The sequence below is a fragment of the Lygodium microphyllum genome, chromosome 23 (genome assembly GCF_053477565.2).
Source record: "Lygodium microphyllum isolate KBCC chromosome 23, Lygodium_microphyllum_v1.1.10, whole genome shotgun sequence".
In the NCBI taxonomy this organism is placed as follows: domain Eukaryota; kingdom Viridiplantae; phylum Streptophyta; class Polypodiopsida; order Schizaeales; family Lygodiaceae; genus Lygodium; species Lygodium microphyllum.
In genome coordinates this window covers 115,383,593-115,406,310 of record NC_141157.1, presented here as the reverse complement: position 1 = coordinate 115,406,310, position 22,718 = coordinate 115,383,593, and the positions used below count along the sequence as shown (strand labels likewise).

Below are 22,718 nucleotides of genomic sequence, written 5' to 3'. Positions count from 1 at the left end.
AATGCCATCTATTATAACTGAAAATAGTTGATGGAGACAATTAAGATAGGCATCATATTAGAGAATTGACTGAAGTTAATTTGAGCTAAGAGATAGAGATCTAAAAGTGATGGTCCTCTCTTCCTTCGTTGCACCTAGTGAGGAGGAGCAAGGTTGTGCAGATAGGGGCATCAAATGATAATTTATGCATGGCATATGAAGGTAGTTGCATCTTGCATTTTGGTTGCTAGGTACAAGTTTGCAAGTAGAAATGACCAGAATGTTTGGTCATTAACCACGCCGCATGAAGTTTACCAAATTATCAACGTTGTTTGGTCATCAAACACCCTACAAGAAACCCCTCTAGCTTTTTTTTGTAATGCGCTTTTTTCCACCTAATGGCTACATATTTTAACAGGATTTCACCCAAACACCATCCCAAAGGATGGTAGGTGTTTTGAGATCATGTGTGGTAGTTGAGAAGAATGGATCTCGCAACCAATTGGAGCTCACACACCCACCTCTCCCATTTGGGCAATGGCTCATTGGCAAAACAAACAAATTGGGGAATTGACTTTACCTCTAGTCCATTTAAGGAGTGTTAGGTGGGAGTTTTGGATCTACGCTATGCTCTGTATCAACCGAACAAGCCTAGAAGATGAACTTTGGTTAATTTGCTTAGGAGGGAATCCTGCTAAAAGTCCACTTTTGTACCTTTTTATATTTTCTTTTAATACAACTAAACGTTAATTCAAAAGAAAAAAAAAGGAGAAAGGGAATTGACTCCACTTCATAGTTACGTCTCGGGTAAGCAATTTCCCGGTGTGTATTTTAAAGGCCCCCCACATGTCAGACACAACAATTCTTTCTATTCTTTTTGCTTTTCTTTGCTGTTGTCATCACCCCGCTGGTTCTTATCGAAAGCAATGAGCATCCAAAGACATTATGTTGTTACGAGATTCGTATCCCTATGGGCCTTGTAAAGTAACAACGATTCCTATCCCTATGGGCCTTGAGAGAGAGAGAGAGAGAGAGAGAGAGAGAGAGAGATTCCTGAATCCTGAACCTCGTTTCTCGAAATCAAAGACAAACCGTAAAAGTTCTGAATTTTCAAATACGAGAGATGTATTAGAAAGTTGAGCTGTAATATTTACAGCATCTGGCCATTGCGAGCGCCTTCTCCTCGTCTTCTTTAGAGGCCGCTAATCATTCGGTCCGAACCGAGTGAGTCCGAGTCACGGGGATTTTAAAGTTTAATGGCAGAAAGAACCGGTCATTCACACGCAACGTCGAACGAACTGCAGCCGCAGTTGACTGGTGCGTGCTTCTATACTCAAATATTGATTGACGATGAAAGCACGGTACATATATCATGTCATCATCCGGTTTCCGGAAGCAATTTGGACTTTTGAGGTCTCCTTCTTCTTTCTTCCAACGTTTGATTCTGCCTCTAGGCTTATTATTTATTCTCTATTGGCCGATCGATGAATTTTGTCTGCAGCTCCAGCTTTTCTCCTGACACACAATATCATCGAGCTGAGATTCGAGAAGAATCGATTATCAAGCTGCAGAAACTTCGTATTAGCCTTCTTCTTTATCACAACAATCGGATTCCTGTGTGTGATCAGAATCGACATAGCACCTAGGCCTACACTAGTTATACTGCTGTCGTTTCCATATTGCTCTCTCTCTCTCTTGGATGACGAGGCTACTAAGAGGGCAGCAGCTCCTCTCGTGCTTCTACGGTCCACCTTTCTCTATCCTTCTGCTGCCCTATCTTCTCCATCACAGTACATGTCCACATAAACTTGCAATACAGCAATGCCATAGAGATGGTAGACCTCTGCCACCTTCATCGTTTGCTTATCAAGGTGCAAAATTTTCCTGTCATTTCATTCCTGATTGACTTCTGTCTTCTCTTTCGGTTCTAGCTGTCGACCAATCTAATTTAGTACACGCACTAATGGCCTTTATGCGGGGGATGATGCCAGCTGTATAAGCGGCGCATCGCAATAAATGTTATCCCACCATTGACCCTCTGGCCGAAATAGATATTAGAGAGAGCCTTGCGTGATTGCTGGCAAGCCACACTTGATCGAAGAATGTGAATTCTTATTTCAGAAGCAGGTTCAGATCATTATCTGCCAACATCTTCGCGCGGCACCATGAAGTCAAATAGAATCCTAATATGTCCACCACCTTTGGTGTACGATCAGACGTCCTCTGCTGGAGATGGTGATAACCCTGACGATAATAACATTGCAGCTGTCACTTGTGATCAGCTCCTTGGCTTGGGTACAGCACCTGCCAGCAAGCAGCGAACAAGTAAGAGCTACGATAACAGCACAACTTCTGCACCAGCTAGCAGTTTTATTAGCAGAAGCAGAAGATCATCATCCATTCGCCTGGCGGCGTCGTCATCGCGTCTAGAAGATCAAGAGTCATGCAATCCCAAGCTGATCCGCCGTGGCTGTAAGAAGATCAATACCGGCATTGCAGGTCCGTGTTGTGGCTTGGCGGGAAAGGTCGATGTCCTGGAGGGCCACCTAGTCACCATTAGCAGGATGCGGAAAGGCCCGCCAAGCCAACCAGGCCAGCCAGACGTTGCTGCTCAAAATTACAGATCCGCATCGAGAAAGCACACATCCGAAGCTCAAAAGTGGGGTATCACCTCCACGAACAGAAAAGTTACGGCACATTCAGATGTGCAGGCCTCCACTACTAACATGCAGAATACCAGTACCGGTCGAGGTGCTCATTTTATGCAAGCTTCTGCAGCATTAGCTGGTTCAGCCGGAAACCTGCGGCAATATTTCTTCTACTTTACCAAGGATAAATTGAAGAACGGCTGTAGCCCTTATGATAGTGACCTTGCTGCAGCTACTGTGCTGCAGGCAACAACAAAGCAGGCTAAAGACTACAGCGTTCCAGAGGAAGAGAACCAATGCAAGTCCTCCTCTTCTCACTCTTTCCCTCGAAAGGTAACCTGCAAGAAACATAATGCAGTGTTTTCAGAGACTATTAGCTGCGTAAGCGATGCAGACTCAGTGAGACCAGCCATCCCTGAGACTGGAACTAGTCCTTTCAAAAGGAAAGCATTTCTGCTGCAGGCTGATGGTGCACATGTTAGACCAACGTCATCAGTTACAAGTCCTCAGTATGATATGATAATGTGTAGGCAGCCACTGGATAAACTAGAATGTAGTACATATGCTAACAATTCAAGAACAGGATCTGTGGCACCTCTTATACAAGCGCAAAGCAATTTACAGAGAAGACAGAATTGCGATCTTAATCACAATGTTGACAGCGAATGTGAAATAGGGGGGGAAGAAGAGGGAGACGTTTGCCTAAGTGCTTTCACATTTGGTTCCATGGATTCTGCCAGTAAAACAGATTGCGCAGTACAAAGTCTGGATCAAAATAAGCCTACTGAAAGGCAAACGCTAGATGAGGATTGCTTAGCAGCTTCAGAGTGCACCGGCGGTAAAGAAAGGGCTTTTGATTCATGTGGATTGATGGAAACAGGGCCTGTAAACTGTCCGCATGCATCACCAGCTTATCCAGGCAGCACTGACCAGTCCCAAAGATCGGGAGAAGTCAACTTGGAAAACGGGCAAAGGTATGGACCTCGGAGGACAGGAATGGATACAACGCAAGACGAAGCTGCCGTGTTTTTGAAGGAGACGATAGAAGCTTTCAAATTAACGTCTCATGAGCTTCCAAGACCGTCTAAGTATCGAAGGAACAAGAGGCCCAGACCATCTCTCCTGTGCGAAAGCAGTCCACAAGGGAGAGGAACAACGGGTAACTGTTCTCGAAATGTATGACCAACTGTTGATGTATTCTCGAAACTTCAATGTTTGTATAAATGAAATAAATAGGCAGCTCCTCTTTGAATAATCTGAGTTGTGCACTGGAATCTTCTGAGTTTTTCCCTGAGCTAGCTAGGAAAGAGGAACACATCTGAAGTTATGGAATCACAAGGAATAAAATCTTAAAGAGGTATCATCAGTGTTGCATGTTGCGCCCACAAAAGGTGCAAGGCTCAGATAGCAAAAAAGCTTCACAAAGTCTGAATGCCTTGCTTATTTTAGATCATAACAGCTAATATTATCCTTTTCAGTGGTGCAACTCTTTTCGTTATTATGTGTGGGTGCAGGATTTGTGAGACAACTCCGGGTGGAAAGTGCTTTTAACATGGGGGTTGGACTTGGAGTCTCTTGCGTACTTGCTGCAAACAAAAAAGAAACTGAGAGGCTAGGCAAGCTCTTGGAAAGGACAGAATTTTTACTTGAGAGCATTAAGCAGCGAACTCAACTTGAAAGGTGCTGCCTTTCCGATTGCTTACCTGGATCTTTAAGTCAAGGTACGGAGAAACCAGAGAGCCAGAGACATACAGGCATAGAAAGATGTGAGCTTAGTCAAGCTGCATCAGTGGGTGTAGATGATTCGTGCATGGGACCCGAGAGTCAGTCATCTCTAGTTCCTATGACAGGATCTGTCCCAGAAAGAAGACAAATGGCTGAGCTTGAAGCAGCTCTTGAAGCTGAGCTTGAACTTATGGAACTTAACTTGACGTCTTTGGATGGTAAAGAAAGTGCTCCAGGCTCTTGTGAGGTATTTCTTAACTTTTTGTGATTTGGTTTTATCTAACGTGTAAGATGATTTAATATTCAAGTGATTCCAGCGAGTAACAATTACAGCTCTATATGCATCTAGCAATACCAGCAGTCTGAAGTTATGTGAAGTTCTGTCTCTAAATTAAAGCTCTTGCAGAAAATATCTGTGCCTGCTTGGGATCCACTTTCCAGTACTTTTACATGATTGGTTGCAATCCAGCACTTTGCTGAAGACTTGGGCAAGTGTAGGGTTCCATTAGGGCACCTTTATATGTTGCTTAGGCTCTGGACGTACAGATTTTCTGTTGTTCTCCCTCACATGCACTCTGTGTGTGTGTGTGTGTGTGTGTGTGAGAGAGAGAGAGAGAGAGAGAGAGAGAGAGAGAGAGAGACCCTGCTCTTACGTTTGTACCTCTTTGTGCTCTTTACTCATGTGACTTTTGTACTTTTTCAGTTTGATATAATATAATCACTCATTATGGAGAGAGAGAGAGAGAGAGAGAGAGAGAGAGAGAGTGAGTATGGCTTTAGCGTGCTGGCCAGATGGCCTTTTGTACATATGATTATTATTTATTTAGAGAGAGAGAGAGAGAGAGAGAGAGAGAGAGAGAGAGAAGGGATGGATGCATGGGCTGTTTTTGTTAGCAGAGCATGTCAGCGCATGTGTGAGTATAAGCATGTATTGTGGGTTGGGCACATTATGTAGATATTTTAGGCATTTTTATTCTGTAGCATTTTATGCTTTATAGCATTTATTGCTGCCAGTTGGCCAGCATCAATGCTAACTGACCTGACATATTTTGTGGCATTATTCATGCCCATATATTCTGGGCTCCTCCTTAGTCAATCAATTCACCACTTGGAGGTCCCGTGGAGAGAGGAGCCGGTGCCAGTGCCCACGCAGCCAATGACTCACTGTTGTATGTGACAGTCCCGTGTTTGATATATGGATTCCATTTCCCGAGCATACATCTAAGTTCTCATCTGTATTGTGTTCTTTAGTGTTCTTTCTTTCCCCTTCTCTTTTGTCTTGTGTTCAACAGTTTATTTCAGCACATGTTTATGCTTCCATTGCTGCACCACTCCTGACAGTTTTTTAGGGATAATGCACAAGCGTTATCACGACAGTATGGTATTTAGCATGCTTCCTCTTTAGGAGCTGAATTGTAGCATGCGCAATCTTTGTTGGCCCACTCGTTGTCTCTATGTCAGTTAGGAGATTCCACTGATGACTTGCTCACATGCATTGAATGGTTAAAATGCAGGGTTCAATCTCTTCAAGAAGAGGAATGTGCTAAATACAAATTGCTGGCCAGAGCCGAAGCTTTACATGATAATAACTATCAATCTCATCAATTCTTTGCTTGTCTACACCAAAAATACACTCGGGAAAATATTGTACATTTGATGGATGAGCAAGGTGTTATGGTGACTGATCTTGCTTCCATCATTCAGATGTGTGTTGACTTTTATAAATCATTCTTGGGTCCATAGGAGATTCTTTTTGATACTATTCACTCTGCTCGCCGATATATTTGCGATTTGGTTACTAACCAGGTTAAGTCAAAATGAGTTGATTTGATGGAGGCTGATATTTCACAGGATGAAGTGGAAGAAGTGATGTCCCATTTGCCTTGAAGGAAAAGCCCTGGCTGGGATGGGCTTCCTAATGAGCTGTTTTCATTTCATGTTGAGCAACTTAAGGACTCGTTAACTCACTTGTGCCAACAAGTGTGGAATTTTGGTATGATGCCTTCAGACTAGAAGATTGCTGTCATTCGGTTATTGCCTAAGGTTCCCTCTTCAACCTTTTTTAAACAATGGAGACCCATTTCTGTTATGGGCTCTTTATATAAAATCTTCTCTAAAATCATTGCCAATAGATTGTAGAAAAGTATTTCCACACTTGGTTCATCCACGTCAATACAGTTTCATCAAGGATCGGAATATAAGCACAACATTTTGAATGTTGAGCTGGAAATTGATTATGCCAAAGCTTTAGGCCAGCAGGTTGTTATGCTTTAACTTTGATATTGAGAAGACATATGATCATGTTAGCTGGTCTTTTTTGCTGCAGGTAATGTCCACCATGGGATTTGGTCCTCACACGATTTCTCTTGTTGATACCATTAGTCAAGGTGCTATGGCCCATATTGCACTTAATGGAGGGATTACAAATGAAATTGCCTTATTTTAGTCTCTTTGGCAAGGTTGCCCTCTCAACCCTTTGTTGTTTGCTTTAGTCACTCACCCAATGCTCTCATTGTTGGATAAGTTGGCCGATCAAGGCGAGATTGTTGGTTTGTCTCTTTCTAGTGGTGCGCAACTTGTGGGTCAATCTTTGGCAGACGATTCCTTTATGTTCCTTAATGTTGATCGCACTAATGTTAATCGGGCAATGGTTGCATGGGATCTTTTTGCTATGGCATCGAGACTTCATATTAATACTTAGAAATCTACATTGATCTCTTGTACGGAGAATGATTTGCAGGCCTTGGGCTGGCATGGAATTGTGATTTCAAAGAGAAATATAACTAGATACTTGGGTTGTCCTATTGGTGTGGATGTAGCTCCTCGTACCTTGTTGGAATGGATGTCATTTTGTATTCATGATGTTGGCCTCTTCATGTGAGACTTAAAGTTGCTCAATGCATCATGATCAGTACGATTTCGTTTTTTCTGTCATTGCTTCCTTGGACTAAGAAGTCTCTTTTGGAACTGGTTTAACCTATCCGATTCATGTTGTGGAAAAAGAAAGGGAATCATTTGGGATAGGCGTGGATTTCGTGGTGGCAGCATGCGACTACTCTTAAAAGGATGGGGGGTGTAGCTTTATTGGATGTTAATTTGCATATGGTTGCTTTGAGGCTAGCTCTTTTGCAAGCACTATGTGTATAGAGTCATCCCTGGTTAGATATTGCAAAAATTTTCATAGAAAGGACTGGCATCTCTCTTGGTAGCACGGTTATTCATGCTTCTTGATGGCATGTGCTTAATTCCACGAGGCCTTTTAAGGTCTCCCAGTCTTTTCTCTTTTCTCATTTGATTGCATCTTGATGGGAGATGTTACGTTTTGTAGTTTGGCGCCCTCATGATTTTCGTAAGGAGAAGAATTTGCTGCAAGGAGAAGTATTGGCTACCTCCAGGCTATTGGATTGGCATGATAAAGATTTGCAGCGAGACAAGTTTAATCGGATGGCTCATTTGGGGTTGCAGATAGTCCTTGATGGTGTCATTCTTGGGCAGCTCCATCTTTATTCTTTCCGACGTATGCGTCAGCACTTTCGGGTGCCTCGAGGATATCACGGCATTTGGTCGTCCAAACAGGACATGCTTCTAAGGTTCTCTCCTTTGCCTGCATTACAACCATTGTCTCCATGACGTGATTGGATGTTTGTGCTTCCTGATGATTTCGAGAAAAGGTGAGCTAATCAGATATATCATCAGATGGTGGAGGCCAAGAGATGGGTCATTGGAAAGGTTAATAAATTATGGCGTATTCGGGATAGCAAAAGAAGTGGCAGGAAAGATTCATCCAGCTTTGGAAGTCTAAGGTCTTGTATCAAGATAAAGTGTTCATGTGGAGGTTGCTTATTGGGGGTCTTTCAAATGGGGATGTGCTGTGTGCCCAGAAGATCTCTGCTGGTTGTTGTGTATTCTGCACTACATGTGACGAGACATTGCTTCATCTCTTTGTCTCTTGCCCTGTTGCTCGATAGATTTGGAGTATTGTTTCCCGTGTGTGGTCCTTGGTGACTCAGCACCCAATATTAGCTCATTCGTGGATTATGGGAAAGATGTCCTCTATGTCTTCTTTGCATTCAGATTATTCCTGCCTCTTCCATTTCCTTAGATCAACAGCCTTATGGCATATTTGGCATACTCAAAATGCCTTTATTTTTGTTTCAGTATCGGGCATCCATGGTCATGTGGCTTGTGTTCGTGATTTAGTGTTATGGCAGATCTCCTCTATTGTGTGAGCTGATCTGGTTTTTCTTGACATTGCTGCTCCTTGGTTGGATATTGTTCTCTCCACACCAGTTGTCCTTTCTATGTGATTTTTCTGTGTTAGAGACTTGGTAGACTTTTGTCTGTTTTTTCTTTGCTGACCTGATGGTCTGATGTAAATATTTACTACTTAATTCAATTATCAGAGAGAGAGAGAGAGAGAGAGAGAGAGAGAGCAAATAGGTGTAGCTTGGTTATTTAAGTTCAAGGCATGGTGACCAAAAGGTCTTGGGTTCAACTCTTATATTTCTCATGGGTATTTAGTATAGATGTAGAAAAATGGAGATTTGAACTCGTGTCATTGAGTTAATAAAATAGGTAGTTTAACACTAGTGTAGCCACTTGATTCGGTTGCTTAGATCAAATTTTCATGTCCCTTGAGGATACCATGACTTATGGGAATGCTCTGTTTATCTTTGTGTGATTGGCAGCCCTTTCTTGGGACTCTCTCTAGATAATCTTGGCCAAGATTGGAGACTTATGGGGCAGTTGTGTTGGAGTGTGCCTCAATTAATCAAATTTATCATTTGCTTATTAAGAATCATCATTGGTTGACAGCCAAGGGCAATTCCATTTGGGGCCTTCGTAAAAGCAAGATATGGTGGAAATCAACCACAATAGAAGGATGGTCAATAAAGCTCCATTTTAATGGCTCTTGCTTCTTCTACACTACAAGTGTAGAGACTTATGGGGCAATTGTGTTGGAGTGTGCCTCAATTAATCAAATTTATCATTTTCTTATTAAGAATCATCATTGGTTGACAGCCAAGGGCAATTCCATTTGGGGCCTTCGTAAAAGCAAGATATGGTGGAAATCAACCACAATGGAAGGATAGTCAATAAAGCTCCATTTTAATGGCTCTTGCTTCTTCTACACTACAAAAGTGTAGACTTTTTGCGAGAGGTTTGTCTCTTATTTGGTGGCAAGGAAGATTTGGTTTCTTTTGTCAGAGATTTGGAGATGGGTGGTGGGACTTGTTGGTCGTGGAATGAATGTCTCCAATTGTGGAAGTCCAAGATTCCTTCAGGGCAAAGTTTTGATATGGAAATTGCTTATTGGAGGTTTTCCCAGTGGGGATGTTCTTTGTGCTCACAAGATCTCATAGGGTCGATGTATCTTTTGTAGTACATGTGATGAGACACCGATTCATCTCTTCATCTCCTGCCTTGTAATGAGACAACAAAAGCAATGAAAAAGCTAAAAAGGTTGTTGCGGACAGCACCTACATTGAGAAAGATTGATTATGTAGGTGGAAGACGTGTCATTATTACCAATGACATGAGTCCCATATGGATTGGTTGGGCTATTGGATAGAATGATGATGAGGAAGCTTTGTTAGTTACGTGTGGACCTCTGTGGCTTGCCAATAGATGCTTGTTGTTCTTAGGTCCTGGGCAAGATGCCTTCTTTGTTCACTATGCATTCAAATAATCTCAGCCTCTTCCATTTTCTCAAATGAACAGCTCTAAGGCACATTTGGCACACCTACAATGCCTTCTTTTTTAATTCGATATTGGATATTTGTAGCCGTGTGGCCCATGCTTGAGGATTTTTATTATGGTAGATCCTTCTATGGTTTCGGTGGACTTGGTCCTCCCTGATGTGGCTGCACCTTGGCTAGATATATTATTCGCTCTACTTCTATTGTTCTACCTATGTGATATTGGTTTGCTATGTTTTTGGTAGCCTTTTGGCTTGACTTGTCATTGCATGGATTTTCATGGGTTTTTTATGGTTGGCGAGGTGTGATGCAAAGACTTTCATTTAATTTAAGCTTCTTCATGAAGAGAGAGAGAGAGAGAGAGAAGAGAGAGAGAGAGAGAGAGAGAGAGAGAGAGAGGGCTTAATGGCTGTCAAGATTGTGGGAGAGAAGGAAGGAGTCTCACTTGTAGCTTTCTTGCTTACACAATGGGGGAATACACACAAGGGTGGAGGCTGAAAACAGTTTTCCTCTTCTTAGTTGTGGAAGCCAAAAGAACTCAAGTACAAAGAAATAGAAGAACCCTAGATATGGGTCTCAAACCAAACTCAACCAACTAAGGTGGCATACTAACTGAGCCACGAACTAGAGTAGATAAGGATAGCTATCATGTAGCTATTATTCAGGGGCGGTGTACCAACCGCATCTGCAACTGACAAGTCGGTGACATAAATACACAACGGTCACCCTGGCGTATCATGAGTGGAGCTCGATATCTCAACACTCCCCCTCGAGCTCAATCCCAATTTCTGCACACCAAGCAGGTCTCTGAACTTGCGCAGCTTCTCTGCGCCCAATGCCTTCGTGAATATGTCAGCTACCTGATCCTCTGTGCTGACATAAACTAGATCAATAAGACCTAGTAAAACCCTCTCTCGCACATAGTGATAATGCACCTCAATGTGCTTTGTTCTAGCATGATAGACTGGGTTCTTTGCCAAGTGTATACTACTCATGTTGTCACAATAAATGACAACTGGCCCATCTATAGACTGATGCATATCATAAAGTAGCTTATGCAACCAAGCTACCTCACATGCAGCCATTGCTGCACCCCTGTACTCAGCCTCTGTGCTCGACAAGGCAACTGTAGGATGTTTCTTGCTGCTCCAAGTGACTGCAGCACTCCCAAAAGAGAACACATATCCACTAGTAGATCGTCTATCAGAAATACTACCAGCCCAATCAGCATCAGTGTATCCATGCAACTGTATCTGAACCCCAGTCTTATAAAATAGTCCATACTGCAATGTGGACTTCACATACCTGAGTATGCGTCTAGCTGCATCCAAATGTGGTTTCCTTGGAGCCTGCATAAACTGACTTACCAATCCAACAGCATAGCTCAAATCTGGCCTGGTAATAGTCATATAAATCAAACTTCCTACTATGCGTCTGTACATAGTAGGGTCTTCTAGAAGCTCACCTACATCTGTGCTCAGCTTCACATTCTGCTCCAAAGGAACTGAAATAGGCTTACAGCCTGTCATCCCATATTTGGACAGCATGTTCAATCCATACTGCCTTTGCAAGAGCTGTATCCCACTTGGTGATCTAATCACCTCAATGCCCAAGAAATAACGCAGCTCTCCCAAATCCTTCATCTCAAACTTCTGCTTCAATAGCATTTTCACATGAAGGATATCTTCATCACTGTCACCTGTCATAATCAAATCATCAACATAAATGACAAGTAGCATAATACCTTTCTCTGTTTTTCTCACATAAAGTGAGAAATCTGCCTTGGAAATCTGAAAGCCAATAGTGACAAGGTACTGTCCTATCTTATCAGACCATGCTCTAGGTGCTTGCTTCAAGCCATACAAGGCTTTCTTCAACCTGTAAACAAACTCAGGATGAACAGCATGCACATAACCTGGTGGCTGCTCCATATAGACCTCTTCTTGCAAATCACCATGCAAGAAGGCATTCTTTACATCCATCTGATGTAAAGACCATCCCTTTGATGCAGCCATAGCAATGATTGCTCTTACAGTTGCCATCCTTGCAACTGGACTGAATGTTTCTTCATAGTCAATGCCATATGTTTGTGCATACCCCTTGACTACTAATCTTGCCTTGTATCTGTTCACAGAACCATCTGCATTGTGCTTCACCTTATAAACCCACTTACAGCCAATTGCATTCTTACCTTTAGGCAAAGGTACTAACTCCCATGTAGCATTTTCTTCCAAGGCATCCATTTCTTCATCCATGGCTTTCTCCCATTTTTCTTTTCCTATGGCTTGCTCAAAAGATGTGGGTTCTGGTTCCTGTATCACTTTGACCATATATGCATAGTGAATGGCTGTAAATCCATCATATTTCAACCTATCCACAGGATACCTAGCTCTCGTAGACCTGCGCAAAGTAGGTTCACTCCCAGATGCTCTCAAAACATCCCTGGTCTTCCTTACTCCAGGTGTAACAATAGAAGGAATACCCAACTCATCATCAATGCTCTGTTCTGAGCCACTGGATTCACCATCCACATAAGAGTGACCTGCATTCACATCAAACATGGGCTGATCAACCTTCTCTTTTCCTTTTCGTGATACCTGCATACCACTATTTGCATTGCTTTGAGAAGATTCTCCTGATCTCAATCTGCCTGTCCATGACGAAGAATGTGAACCACTGCTAGAGGACGCTCCAGGTCCACTAATATTTTGTGACTGCTGCTGTGAATTCTGTGCAGCATTACCATTTTGTGCATCTACATCATCAATCACATTTACTGGTTTATACCAGCTACTCATCTCATCAAAAACAACATCTCTGCTCACTGTAAACTTACGAGTAGAAGGGTTATAGCATCTATACCCTTTTTGCTGCAGAGAGTAACCAATAAAGATGGACTTCTCAGCTTTTGGATCCAACTTGGATCTCAGCTCATCTGGCACATGTACATAGACAATGCAACAAAAAATTTTCAAATGAGAAATATCTGGTTTCCTACCAGTATACCTCTCCTCTGGAGTCATTCCATGTATTGCTGCAGTGGGAGTCCTGTTCATTATGTAGACTGCTGTAGCAACTGCTTTAGCCCAATAAAAATCTGGCAAGTCTTTTTCATTGAGCATGGCACGAGATACCTCTCCAATATGCCTGTTTTTCCTTTCTGCAATTCCATTTTGTTGTGGGGTATAACTGCATGAATATTGCTGCTTTATGCCATGCTCCTGCAAGAACTTTGCAAACTCATTTGAGAGGTACTCTCCTCCTCCATCTGACCTTAGGCATTTTATTTGCAGACCTGTTTCTTTTTCAGCCATAGCTTTAAGGGTTTTGAAATGCCCAAAAACTTCACTTTTCTTTTTTATAAAATACACCCAAACTTTTCTGCTATAGTCATCAATAAAAGTGACAAAATAATGACAGCCTCCAAGAGATGCAGCTTTAGTAGTCCAGACATCAGAGTGGATTAATTCCAATGGCTTCTCACTCTCTTGAACATGTCTAGGAAATGGTTTCCTTGCCTGTTTTCCAAACTGACAGGCTTCACATACCTTATGCATTTCTGCAACCTTGAATTTTGGCAATCCTGCAACAATATTTTGGGCCTGCATTGATTTAAGTCGCTGTACATTAACATGACCAATGCGTTTATGCCAGATATCAATATCTGCAACTACACCGGTCCCATGTGCAAACATTGCTGCACTCAATTCAGACATGTCTGCATCCAACGTAAACATTCTGCCCTTCTTCTTTCCTTTTGCTATCAAGCGACCTTTATTTTTCATATCCTCAACAAAGCATCCATGAGGATTAAATCTGACCTGCAAGCCCTGCTCAACCATTTGACCGACAGAAACCAGATTCTTGGTGATATTCGGGATGAAATACATCGGACAGGTATTTCTTTTTCCCATCCTGCATATACAAGGGAATTTTTCCAATCTGCACAATAGGATGTGCAGTATCATCACCAGTCTCCACAAATCCTGGTTTTTCCATTTTCCTTGCATCCTCCATCCATTCTGCATGACCTGTCATGTGGTTTGATGCACCTGAGTCAACATACCATACATCATTGCTTTCTTCTGCACCTGTCACAGAATTGTTCATGTGCTGCACCATGAACAAATGCTCATTTTTGTCATCACCCTGTCTGCTAGAAGATGCATAATTCCCTTGTTGCAGTTTTCCATTCATGATGTCATTCTTCTTTTTATAGCAGTCTTTAGCCATATGACCCATTTTACCACAATAGTAGCATTCAACATTACTGTTTGCATTTTGACCTCTTTGCCATCCACCACGACCTCTTTGGCTCCCCCTGCCTCTAGAGTTACCACGTCCTCCTCCATAGGACTGGTTTTCTTGAGTTTGCTGCATATTCTGATTTCTACCACGGCCTCCAAATCGGCCTCCTCTACCTCTGCCTCTACCTCTTCCAGCATTTGAGTAGAAGACAGTTTCTTTTGAAGTTCCTCCTGAAGAAGATGCACCACCATTTCTCTGTTCCTCAGAAATTAGAAGAGCAATCAACTCCTCAAAATCAGGAAATCTTTCACGAACTGAAATGGATGTCCGAAACTGTGCATAATCCTTTCCTAGACCATTCAAGGTCACAGAAACTAAATCATCTTCCACTGGTGACCCAATGGAAGCAAGTGTATCTGCAATCTTCTTCACCTTCATGTGGTAGTCGTTGATGCTCATATTTTCTCTTTGCACATTGTGCAACTCTTGCTTGAGCTGCATTTTCCTGGCTTGCGTATTTGTGCTATACATTTTTGACAAAGTATCCCATGCCTCCTTTGGCGTACTTGCATCCTGAATATGCACAATCATAGAGTCTGAAATGCTGATAGGCAGCCAATACATAACTTTACTGGCTCTCTCATGCCATGCTTTAAATGCCTGCGTTTACTGTTGATTGGGAACATCAGGAAGAACTGGTTCTTCTTCATTTCCTGCAACAAATTCTCAATATCCTTTTCCCATAAGGAAATTCGTCATTCTAAACTTCCATGCTTGGAAGTTGTTCTTGTCAAGCTTTTCAGTGACAATCTGTGAAAGAGAATCAGATGCCATTACAGAAGACTGCAAAAAATTCTGTCACTGCAAAAACCACAGCTTCACCCTCACAAGGGAAAATCTGTAAAACTGGCGAAAGTGGTATTTGACCACACAGTCACTTCCTAGTGACGATTTTGCATCAACAGGCAACAGGGATGATTCTGTAACTCCCAATGTCTCTGCGCACAAGCATACAATGCAATTTTTACAGTAACTATTCACCGACCTGTAGAACAGTGGCTGCACAGCATAAAACTGGGCCTTTTTCTGAGTGCGTGCAGAAAACTTCCGCCTCCAAAACAGGCCCCGAAATGGCCTCAAATCAAAAAATCAAGGTCGCCAAGGCCTAAAGCCCTCTCCCGCAGCATATACTGCCCTCTTGCTTCACCGCGAAGGGCGTCTCAACCTGAGACAATGCACTCCTGCACTTTCCGACTGTGCTACCTGCAGAGATCTGCTTCCAAAACAGAAAATGAAAGCAACACTGCTCCTCTTACCAGAACACCGCGAGCTTGGCTTGCTTTTTTGAGCTCCTTACCATGAACAAGGCTCTGATACCATGTCAAGATTGTGGGAGAGAAGGAAGGAGTCTCACTTGTAGCTTTCTTGCTTGCACAATGGGGGAATACACACAAGGGTGGAGGCTGAAAACAGTTTTCCTCTTCTTAGTTGTGGAAGCCAAAAGAACTCAAGTACAAAGAAATAGAAGAACCCTAGATATGGGTCTCAAACCAAACTCAACTAACTAAGGTGGCATACTAACTGAGCCACGAACTAGAGTAGATAAGGATAGCTATCATGTAGCTATTATTCAGGGGCGGTGTACCAACCGCATCTGCAACTGACAAGTCGGTGACATAAATACACAACGGTCACCCTGGCGTATCATGAGTGGAGCTCGATATCTCAACAATGGCTGCAGATAGCTACGATTCAATCGTACCGCTCTACATTCTTGATCCCTCCTTACTGCGTGAGAGCTCGATCGCGCTGGCGCCGCCTGGTTCTGTCGCCCTGCAGAAGGTCGCCTGACCTGTCCCGTTCCGCCCTCCGCGTCCGCCTGCGCCCGTCTGACCCTGCGAGTCCCTGCGCCCGTCGGGCCCTGCGTGCCAGTCTGCCCCTGTGTCCGTCGGGCGTCCGCCTGGGCCTGCGTGCCCCGCCCTATCGCCCCCCTCTGACCTGCGCGCTTGGCGCCGCCCTGCGCGCCGCCCTGACCTCCCGCCTGTCGCTTCCCCCTGCACCCCCTTCGTCGCCCCCCTGCGCGCCTTTCGTCTTTGACACGCCCGCGTGCTGCGCCGCCCTGCCCTGTGATTTCTTCGCCGTCCTGCCCTGCGCGCGGCCTGGCCCCTTCCCCCAGGGCAGCGCAGGCTTGACTGGATCCTACGTGAAGCTGGGGACCAGCAATCCGTCCCTGCGCAGGATCGACCTCACCTAACCTAGCTCGCCCTCTGCCAGGACGAGTGTGAAGACAGCAGTATGGCTGGCCTGGATATGGATTTTCTTGACCGAGCAGTGGCAGCCCTTGGCCCTGATTCCGATGCAGAGGAGCCGGAAGATATGGTGCTATGCACGGAGGAGTTGCCGCCGAGTTCTGAACTGCCGCCTGCCGGCAAATGCTCCAAGCATACGCCTGATGAGCCAATGAGTCCTCCGGAACGCTCCTATGCGCAAGTGGCTTCTGATCCTGTGGACTCGCAGGAAATTGACTGGGAGCATTTGCTGGACTTCGCCAATACTCTGCTCGGCGATTATGTCCAGCATAATACCGAATCTTTTTCTGTTGCGGGAACGGATGATGTGCTGGACGCCACGGTGGACCCCAAATCAGTCTTGCGATCCTTCTCGGTGTTTTATGACCGTGCAGTTATACTTTTCTTCACTGGCAGGATCCCAGTGCTTTCGCATATTCGCCAGTGGTTGCACCATCTATTGCAAGGGGAGTCTGTTGAGGAGATCTTCCTTGGACCTCGCGGCTTTTATGAGGTCCTGCTGAAATCGGAAACGCATCGCGCTGAGCTCCTGTCCAAGTTGCTGCTATTCTTTGATCGCCGCCTGGTCCATGTTGTGCCATGGCGCCCGATGGCCGACTTCCAGCGTCTGCTTCAACGCGAATGCCCGGTGTGGGTGGAGGTGGAAAATTGTCCGGCGGTCTATTGGCCCATGTTGAAGGATGCGATGGCAGTTGTGGGAACAGTGCTGGTTCCCCCAAGCCTCAGGGCGATGAACCGCAACCGTTTATGCATGCTATGGGACACGGCCAGGAAAAGGCCCGCGTGGCTTCGCCTCAATTGTTCGGGCATGCATCCTTTGTATTTTCGCTTAAAATGGGGCAACTTTGCGGGCCACTGCTTTTCATGTGGTAAATTGGGGCATTTCATGGCCGAATGCCCTGAAAAGCAATCGTCTTCGGAAGATGCGCAGGTTGTGCTGCCCAAGGACGACATGCTGCTTGATGCCACGCCCCAGGAAGCCCTTCAGTCTCCTCATGTCATGGATAAAGGCAAACAACAGGTCCTGAGTGTGGATTCCCGTCGCGCTGACTGGATTGAGGCACGTCCCAAAAAAGGTAAAAAGTTGGATGCAGGCCTGGCGGATCCTGGGCCTACCGCGCCCCAGGATTCCGTGCGCACGTATACGCGCCGGAAAGAAATGGCCACTTCAGAGCAGGCTGCGCGTCCTTCGGCCCCGTCTGCCCCCCGTAATCAGTCTCCAAGGAGAGCCTATACCGATGGCCCCAAAGGCCCACCTGCCAAGCTGGCGTTCGATGCCAAAGGAAATGTTATTACACCCTGGGATCGGCGTTATCCCCGCCCCTCTCCCAAGGCAGTGGATTTCCCTTCTACCTCCAAAGCAGGTCGCTAGAATTCTTTTGCAGTATTGGCTGATTTTCTGGATGAGGGTGTCCTGGATGCTCTCGCGGAAAAGGTGAAATCGAGGCAGCAGGCGCCTCGTTCCTGACTTCCTTCTTTGAGGATACATGAAGATAGCCACGTGGAATGTGCGAGGCATTTGCTCTCGCCATAAGCAACATGCCATGTGGACCGTCTTGCATGAAAACCAGTGGGATGTATTGTGTGCAGTTGAGCATAAAAGTCATGGTGAAGCAGGAAAAGTGATGGATTGTCATGGATTCCGTCTGTTTTATGCAGGGACCCATGCTACGCACTATTCGGGCGTGCTGATGATTGTCCATGAGAAATATCAGCCTGTCCTTGTTAAAAATGATGTGCAGGGCCGCTTTCTGGTGATCGAAGTCTTATTTGAAGGAGAGATTTTATGGCTATTGGGCCTCTATGCTCCGAATGATCCCGCATCCCGACGGGATCTTTGGTCCACTTTGCAGGGCTCCATGTCACTCGGCCGAAGGGGGTTTTTGATGGGAGATTTCAATATGTGTGTTGACTCTTCTCAGTCCACTTCAGGGCATTCGGTAATGGATACACCGGAAAGCCGGGTGTGGAGTTCCTTTGCTTTGCACGTACTCAAGCAAGATCTTTGGTCATGGCTTCACCCTTCTTTTTCAGGATTTACTTTTCATTCCGCACAATATGCAACTACCTGGTCGCGACTGGACAGAATGTATATCATGCAGGGGGATGATTTTCTTCCCGAGATGCTGGAAATGAAGGTCTTGCGGCAATATGCGTTGTCGGACCATTTCCCCCTCCAGCTTGAGATGCGGGCACACTCTATTGCACCTTTTGTGCAACTACTGGATAGGCTCCCTTTACGTTTCAACTCCTCTTATTTGAAGCATTCAATTTTCCAGGGCTATATGCAGCAGCTGATTGAGAGGTTCTTATTGGACTTCGCCTCTGAGGGCTTGCCTTCATTTGCACGGCTGCTCTCTAATGTGCAGCGGGTTGCTCGCCAGCATGGGATCCATCATGCCTCGCTTTGCCGCCGACGTCGACATGCAGCAGAAGACTTACTGGCTTTGGTCCGTTCCTTGCTTCTGGATTCCCCTGATGATGATTTTCTGCTGTCTCTGGAGAGGCGGTTGGCCCATCTTATTCAAGTGTTTCAGTTGAAATCTTATCAACAGGCCAAGCTGCACAACTTGACGGACACATTGCAAGATAGCGCCTGCCAGTCTCATAAGTTCTTTCGCGCCTTGCATGCATCCCCGGCTCGTGAAAATATGACCAGACTCCAGGATTCGGAAGGTCGCATGGTCACGGATCCGCAGACCATTGTCACTATGTGCAGAAACTATTTTATGGAACTTCTTGGTTCCTCTTCCTCACCTTCTAGCCAGGTTACGCATGCTCGCTCGGTCTTCTATCATCTGGTCCGCCAGCAGGTTCTAGTTGATATGCAAGCCACTTTGGAGACGGATATTTGCGAGGAAGAGGTTATGGACGTTTTGTTGCACCTGCCGAAGGATAAAAGTCCTGGCTGGGATGGTCTCACGAATGAATTCTTTCAGACCTCGGCCACGCAGTTGGTGAAGCCATTGGTGGCCATGTTTCAGTAGGTGTGGGAAACGGGGGTCATGCCCTCCTCATGGAAAGAAGGCCTTATCAAACTAATTCCAAAGGTCCCTTTGCCGTCAAAGTTGCAACACTGGAGACCAATCTCTTTGATGGGCTCCATGTACAAAATCTACTCCAAAGTGCTGGCGAATCGGCTTCACAAGCACCTTCCAGCTATTGTGCATCCTCTCCAATATGGCTTCATTAAGGGCCGCAACATTCTGCATAATATCTTAAATGTGCAAATGGCTATTGACTATGCGCGGCACTTCGGTCAGGAAGTGGTATTGATCCAATTGGACTTGGAAAAGGCGTTTGATTATGTGGACTGGTCTTTCATTGCAGACCTCATGTCGGCTATGGGCTTTGGTACCCGAATGTCCCGATTGATCTACACCATTAGTGCTGAGGCTTCCTCCAGAGTTATGCTTAATGGTGGAGTTACAGAGCCATTTGTCCTTGCACGCTCGGTCAGACAGGGTTGTCCTTTGAGCCCTCTCTTCTTTGCCCTGGCGACTCACCCGGTCCTTTCAATGTTATCCTCCATGGCAGCCTCTGCTCAGCTGGCCGGGCTGTCTCTTCTGTTGGGTCAGCACTTCGTTAGCCAATCTTTGGCTGATGACACCTTTATGATTTTGCAGGCGGACAGGGACAACATTCGAAGGGCATTAGATGTTTGGACGCTCTTTGGTCAGGCCTCTGGGCTTCGCATCAATGCCCTTAAGTCAGCCATTCTCAGTTGTACGGAGCCTGATTTACAGTCCTTAGGCTGGCAAGGCCAGGTGGTTTCCCGTGGCTCCATCGTCAGGCATCTTGGATACCCATTGGGGGTGGATGTACGGCCAAAAGACCTGCTGGAGTGGATTTCACAAAAACTGGCGGCGAAGTTTATGTATTGGAAGTCGCAAGCGTGGCCATTCCATGTCCGCCTCAAAGTGGCCCAGACAATCATGCTTCCAATGCTAACGTATTTCCTGCCTTTGTTGCCATGGACGCCTACTACTTTGAAGGCCCTCACTCATCCCATCCGTTTCATGCTGTGGAAGAAGGATTCACTGCAGGCCGGCATTTCCTGGATTTCATGGTCACACGCATGTACCCCTAAGCGCATGGGTGGAGGAGCTATTTTGGATGCACACACTCATATGTTAGCTCTCCGTTGGTCCCTTTTTCGTGCCATGTGTGTGGATCATCACCCATGGACCATCATAGCCCGTTATTTTCTTGAGGACAGCGGGCTCCGCCATGGCAACACACGGCTTCGGGCCTCCTGGTGGCATGTCCTTAATGCTGACTCTCGTGTTTCCAGTCCCTCTTCCTCTTTGTTACTGCACTTGGTCGGCTCTTGGAAAGTGGTGCTCCAAAAGGCCCGTTGGCACCCAGTAGGGGACCGCTTGCAGACTAACTCCTTTCAGCTGGAATTGTTGGCAGTATCGAGACTCCTTTCATGGGAAGATAAACATCAACTCAGACCAAGATTTAATCGCATGGCCCGTTTAGGTGTGACGTCGGTTGCAGATGCTACCCTTGCCACTCGTAATGTCCTCGTATCGTTTCGGACTGCTCGGCGACTCTTCAAGATCCCGCGTGGACACCGTGATTTATGGGAGCAGCTTTCGTCGGAGCTTCAGGGTCGGCAACCCTTTCCTGCCTTGACTGTGGATCGCCCTTGGCAGGACTGGGACCTTGCAGGCCGCCTGAGTCTGGAAAAGGCCTCTACTAATCAGGTGTATCATCTTCTTGTTCAAGATCACCAATGGCTGGGAGAGAAAGCTAATACTGTTTGGGGACTGCGGAAATCGCTGTCATGGTGGCAGAAAACGCTGATGGAGGGCTGGCTAAATAAGACACCTTTCAAATGCAAGGTTTTTCTTTGGCGGGTGATGATTGGTGGTCTTCCTCTGGCCTCGGCCCTGGCCAAGCGTCGCATCTTGAATGGCAATTGTTTCTTCTGTACCACATCGACGGAATCGGCCCGACATCGTTTTCTCTCTTGCCCGCTCGCCAAGAATATCTGGTCACTCTTGTCGCAAATTTGGCGCGCGGTGGTGGGGTCCTCGCTAACTCCTTTCGACTGGGTTTTTGTGCGCCCGAAGTATCCCGCACCGCCACAGTTGCATGAGTAGATCTTATTTCACTTTTTCAGATATTGGGGATGCTGGCACATTTGGACCACGCGCAATGCTTTTCTCTTTGATTCGGCCTCTAATGTACCGCGACATATTGCCAAGCTTAAAGGGCTCTTGCATTGGCAGCTAGATATCATCCGACACTCCGCCTTGCTCCCTCGGGAGGATTTGCATCCGTGGCATATGGCAATTGTCTCTGGCTCGTTGCCATGATTGGTGTAACCTTTTCAGTGCATTATTACGGGGCTTCCCCACACGTTGGCCTAGGGCCCTCGTGTATCGTGTAATCAGAAAAAAGAGAGAGAGAGAGAAAGAGAAAACCTCTTCACATGATGGCTTTGTGTCATCATGTATCTTGTAATCCAGTAATCTTGTATTTTTTTCGTAATTAATACAATTACCTTTTACGAAAAGAGAGAGAGAGAGAGAGAGAGAGAGAGAGAGAGAGAGAGAGAGAGAGAGAGAGAGATATTAATGTCTCCAAAAGGCTAGAATAGCTTGCAGGACAAGAAAGTGAGTACATATGAACATACCATCTCAACTTCAGAACAACAATGAAGACGAAAAATGACTAGCTATCCTGATGCTTACAATCCTAATGATTGCAAGCATATGCTAACATCCTATAAAAAATGATCTCTCAATGATTCTTCATCTAACTTGTAGGATTCCATCGTGATCGATAGGACTCTCTAGAAACATTGTACTCTCCTGGAGGCAAGAATCTCTTATCATGGGGTAGTCTAAGACAACCAGTTCACTGAGAGGAGGTACTCTTTGATGTGGCTCAAATCTGCCAAAGGTAAGGATGTCAAGCACAATGATGGAGTGGTGGGTGCCGTCTCTAGGGAGTGTGACTACTGAATCTATTGTGACCACTTTGACTTGTGGATGGAGTGGCAATGCTACTATGGTGGTAGTTGTGAAGAAATGCTCTAAATGCGACAAGTATGAAACTGATCGTACAACAAAGCACAGATTGATAAACTCAAAATA

At 45.3% G+C, this 22,718-nt stretch overlaps 1 protein-coding gene across 2 annotated transcripts in view; it reads left to right on the top strand.

The window, feature by feature from the left end:
• Window positions 1-1,157: 1,157 nt before the first annotated feature.
• Window positions 1,158-22,718, top strand: part of LOC148016654 (uncharacterized) — an 88,709-nt gene continuing 67,148 nt past the window's right edge. Inside the window, exons 1-4 of one of the 2 annotated variants that reach the window (XM_087664365.1) lie at window positions 1,158-1,296; window positions 1,481-1,850; window positions 1,971-3,786; window positions 4,142-4,599. In XM_087664365.1, the coding sequence (XP_087520491.1) occupies window positions 2,145-3,786; window positions 4,142-4,599 (2,100 nt within the window). In that variant the 5' untranslated portion in view covers window positions 1,158-1,296; window positions 1,481-1,850; window positions 1,971-2,144. Of the gene's footprint in view, window positions 1,297-1,373; window positions 1,393-1,480; window positions 3,787-4,141; window positions 4,600-22,718 lie in introns of those variants that run through there. The other variant, XM_087664364.1, reaches the window with a different exon arrangement.